This window comes from Thamnophis elegans, chromosome 12 (genome assembly GCF_009769535.1).
Source record: "Thamnophis elegans isolate rThaEle1 chromosome 12, rThaEle1.pri, whole genome shotgun sequence".
In the NCBI taxonomy this organism is placed as follows: domain Eukaryota; kingdom Metazoa; phylum Chordata; class Lepidosauria; order Squamata; family Colubridae; genus Thamnophis; species Thamnophis elegans.
The window spans coordinates 47,826,172-47,830,424 of NC_045552.1; the positions used below are offsets into that span (position 1 = coordinate 47,826,172).

General features: G+C 45.0%; 1 protein-coding gene across 5 annotated transcripts in view; it reads left to right on the forward strand.

Annotated features, from left to right (window-relative positions):
• TAF7L (TATA-box binding protein associated factor 7 like) overlaps window positions 1–4,029 on the forward strand; it is a 20,723-nt gene extending 16,694 nt beyond the window's left edge. For 3 of the 5 annotated variants that reach the window (XM_032227917.1, XM_032227920.1, XM_032227919.1), the window contains exons 10-13: window positions 120–311; window positions 1,016–1,128; window positions 2,098–2,157; window positions 3,534–4,029. In XM_032227917.1, the coding sequence (XP_032083808.1) occupies window positions 120–311; window positions 1,016–1,128; window positions 2,098–2,157; window positions 3,534–3,578 (410 nt within the window). In that variant the 3' untranslated portion in view covers window positions 3,579–4,029. The remainder of the gene's footprint in view (window positions 1–119; window positions 312–1,015; window positions 1,129–2,097; window positions 2,158–3,533) is intronic. The other 2 variants (XM_032227918.1, XM_032227921.1) reach the window with 1 other exon arrangement.
• The last annotated feature ends 224 nt before the right edge of the window (window positions 4,030–4,253 follow it).

Genomic DNA, 4,253 nt, shown 5'->3' on the forward strand with positions numbered 1-4,253 from the left:
TATATAAGGGGGGGGGGGGCATTGAGGTGTAGAGACCAGATTAGCCAGTCTTCTGAACAAGACACAATGCGGTAACATTGAGGAGTAATTGGCTCCTTTTCCTTTCCCTGTCCAACCAGCAGAACGTGACGAACTCCGGGAGATGTTTAATGAAATCAGCAGCAGCAGCAGCGATGAAGATGAGAGAGATCACCATGACGACGAAGATCTGAATGTGATGGATACAGAGGAAGACTTGGAGAGGAGGCTGCAGGGCAAGCTGAACGAATCCAGTTCCCAGCAACAAGAGAACGAAGGAACCAGCCAAATCGGTTAGGAGCTGATGGGAAAGGAAGCTGTGCTATGGGGTTAGGGGATTTTGGGTGGTCCTGGGGGAAGCCCTGGGTTTATTACTGTTGTGGCTGGCCAGTGGCCAGGGGAACTGGCAGCAGATTCGGACAGTGAGGAGGTAGGGGAGGAACATGGGCCAGTCCTGGAGTCTGGGGAAGGCTCTGATGAGGGCTCTGTGTCAGAGGCAGTGAGGGGGCCAGAGCCGTATGCCAGTTATCAGCTGCCTTCAGAGTCAGACATCAGTGAAGCAGAGGAACAGCTGGAGCCTGTTCCCAGTGTGCGCATGCACAGAGTTGCCAGACGAAGGGAACAGCTAAAGAACAGGGGTCGACTTGGAAGTAAGGTCACAGGTGGATGATGAATGGCCCTTCCCAGAGGAAATAAAAGAGGAGCGAAAGGGGAGTGGAGTTTGCAGGAGACAATTAGTTCGCTTAATTGGTTCGTGACTCTCCAAGACTCCTTGCCAAGTTCTGCAGATAACGGCCTGGCAGCTCTCCAAGCCAGATAAGGTCTGTGACCGTAAATCCTCCCTTGAAAGACTTGGCTGGATGTGAATGAGCAGAATTCACAGTCAGTTAATAAAAGGGGTTTTTGTCGGGACCAGGAGTTTGCTTCAGGCTCTTGGGAAGCCTCGGTCAGAACAGTTACCAGGACAGCCCTTGGTTTATTATTTATCTCTTTGTAGCGGTTGGAATCCAGAAGCAAATTGACAACCTGAAGGGCAAACTGCAGGAGACCCAGGAGCGCAGGAAACGCCAAGAAGACCTCATCATGAAAGTGGAGAATCTGGCCCTCAAGGTGACTCTGGAATTAATTTTTTTATCCCACCTTTATTATTGTTTAGAAACCCAAGGCAGTGAACACACTCCTTCCTCTTCCTGTTTTCCTCTGAACAACAACCTTTTGAGAGGTGGGCTGTGCTCAAGATCAGTGTTTCTCAACCTTGGCAACTTGAAGATGTCCGGACTTCAACTCCCAGAATTACCCAGCCAGCAAATGCTGGCTGGGGAATTCTGGGAGTTGAAGTCCGGACATCTTCAAGTTGCCAAGGTTGAGAAACACTGCTCAAGATCACCCAGCCATCTTTCATGCCTAAGGCGGGACTAGAACTCACCTGCTCCTGGTGATTGGGTTATTTTATTTGCTTAGCAGTACAGATTGGATTCTTAACCTCCACCCCCCTTCCCCCCCCCTCAACCCCTGGTAGAATCAATTCCATGTTTGAAAATGTTCTGCATCTGTTTAACCTTCAATGTGAGTCTGTCCATTTCTGCACAATCCAGTATCCTCTTAATTGTCTCTTCGTCTTGTGGTATTCCTTTTTTCCAATGTTGTGCAAATATAATCCTCGCTGCTGTTAAGATATGCAATATTAAATACATATTTTGCTTATTGCAATTTTTCTGGTGCTGTACCAGAAAAAATTGAGAGGTGGGTTGTGCTAAGAGATGGGGGCTGACCCCAAGATCACCTGTCCACCTTTCATGCTAAGGCAAGACTAGCAATGGCACTTAGACTTATATACCGCTTCATAGTGCTTTTACAGCCCTCTCTAAGCGGTTTACAGAGTCAGCATATTGTCCCCAACAATCTGGGTCCTCATTTTACCCACCTCGGAAGGATGGAAGGCTGAGTCAACCTTTTGAGCCTGGTGAGATTCGAACTGCCAAATTGCAGTCAGCCGGCAATCAGCAGAAGTAGCCTGCAGTACTGCACTCTAACCACTGCACTCATAGATAACCTCTTTGTTATCGGTCTGATTCCCAGACGCGCCTCCAAGCTGTGCTGGATGAGTTCAAACAACAAGAAGATCGAGAGAAACAGCAGGTAAGATTTCTGCCGTTTCGGTAGAATTCTGAGTGGAAAGAAGGCTCTTAGAAACCCACAAGGTGCAGCAATTTTAACTGGGATGAACGTTCAAAATGCAGAAGCGAACCATTCACTGGTAGGCTAGCCTGGGAAAATATTTGCAGGGCACTAAGCGGTTACCCAGCATTTGACTACGCTCTGAATTCCTTGTAACTTCCATCCATTGTGCACGTATGAGTGGAAACCCATCAGAGCAACTTCGTGGTTACAAGTGAATGTTGCTTGGCTGAGCTGGCTGGGATTTGGGGGTGGTCTTTTGCTTGATATCTATAATATCAGAACAGATCCTTTTAAAAAAAAAAAGATATTGTGGAGACCCTGTTTTGTGAATTAGACAATTCACAAATGCAATTGCTTCTGAGTTGTTGTTTTTTTAGCAATTCAGATTAGCTCTGATGAAGGCTGAGAAATCCATGAAGGAGATACGTTTGTGGAGATTCTGTGTCATCCAGGTCACTGTTGTCCCAAAGGTGCTTTTTCAAGGAGGCAACTGGACTTTCTTGTTATTCTCTGAAGAGGTTTCGATTCTCATCCAAGAAGCTTCTTCAGATCTGACTGTGTGGTGTGGAATGAAAAGATTTATACTCCTTGCAGACAGCTGGTCATTTGCATTCTTTTTATAGCGTCATTGAGGCCACTTGAAGGTTTATCTGTGTCCTCAGGGTCAACCGAGTGGTACAACTGGGTGTGGAGCCTTTTTGGAACTGCTGAAAGGACTGTGTTGTAAACTGGAGACAGATAATGTTGTATCCCTCCTCCTGTGTTGAGAGAAGGCTGTTCAATTTGAGACAGATGCCCTCTTTCAAACCAGCAGTCCACTCTATCCAAAATGTGGGCTTTGCTGTCTTAAATGCAGATGGACTGCTGGATCTTGTCCTGATGAGTCTTCAATGGTGGGCCATGTGCTGGAGAATTAACCCACAAGGACAAGATTCAGCAACCGTGAGGAAAACATTTTGCATTGTCTAGACAGCCCTGAGGAAATCAAATGCAGGTCATGACTTTAGGAGAACGCCTTGATGTTTCCCTTCTTCTTCATTGCTATGTTCCCAAAATGTCTACACAGAAAAAGCTTCCATTCACGTCCTCCCACTCAGGCCCATTTTTGTGATGAAACTATGGACCTAGCGAGATCACCTTTTATAAAAGTGAGAAGAAAGGATTATCGTACGGGTTAGGAATAATAGGAAAGATTGTCTGCCTAGAGATAGAGAGATCGGGGAACTAATGGAAAGATCCGTGGATCTTTATTTGAAGGAGAAAGATGGGACTGGTTGTAGATTTCATTGTTTAATAATAGTTTTTTTTCCCCATTTCTCCTCCTTTCTCTGCAGCTGGCATCTCTTCAAGAGCAGCTAGAAGCTCTGATGGAAAAATGAACATTTCAACTTCCAAGAACAGAAGTTCTGATATTGAACTAAGAAGTTTCTTCTCTTGGTGCTGCAGCCCGCAGATTCTAACCAGGCTCCAGGAGTTATGGTTTACAAATAGCATGTGTACAAAACATACAGAAAATGTGAATGTTTTGCAAAGAACGGGATTTCCTGGAAGATGGCCACAAAAACTGTGTTTCATTGCCGAAAGCAAAATTCACTTCAGGACAATCTTTGGTTCTTTTTTCATCTCTGCATCTTTTCTGATTTCCGATGAGCCAATGTCGCAGTGTTTTAAATAGCATGAAATCAATTCTTTCTGGCATGAGGGATGACAACGCTCTGCATATTTGTAAATACTGATGGTGTGAGAGAAAAGTTTGCCTCCTAACATTCCTCTCTGCACAGTCTTGTCTTCAAGAACATTATGAAATAAAAACAAAGTTTTCTGTGTATATATATTATATGTTATTTGGAATATATTTCATCGATTATTTGAAACTCTTCAAGTATTTTGGATATAATAGCAATAGCAATAGCAGTTAGACTTATATACCGCTTCATAGGGCTTTCAGCCCTCTCTAAGCGGTTTACAGAGTCAGCATATCGCCCCCAACAACAATCTGGGTCCTCATTTTACCCACCTCGGAAGGATGGAAGGCTGAGTCAACCCTGAGCCGG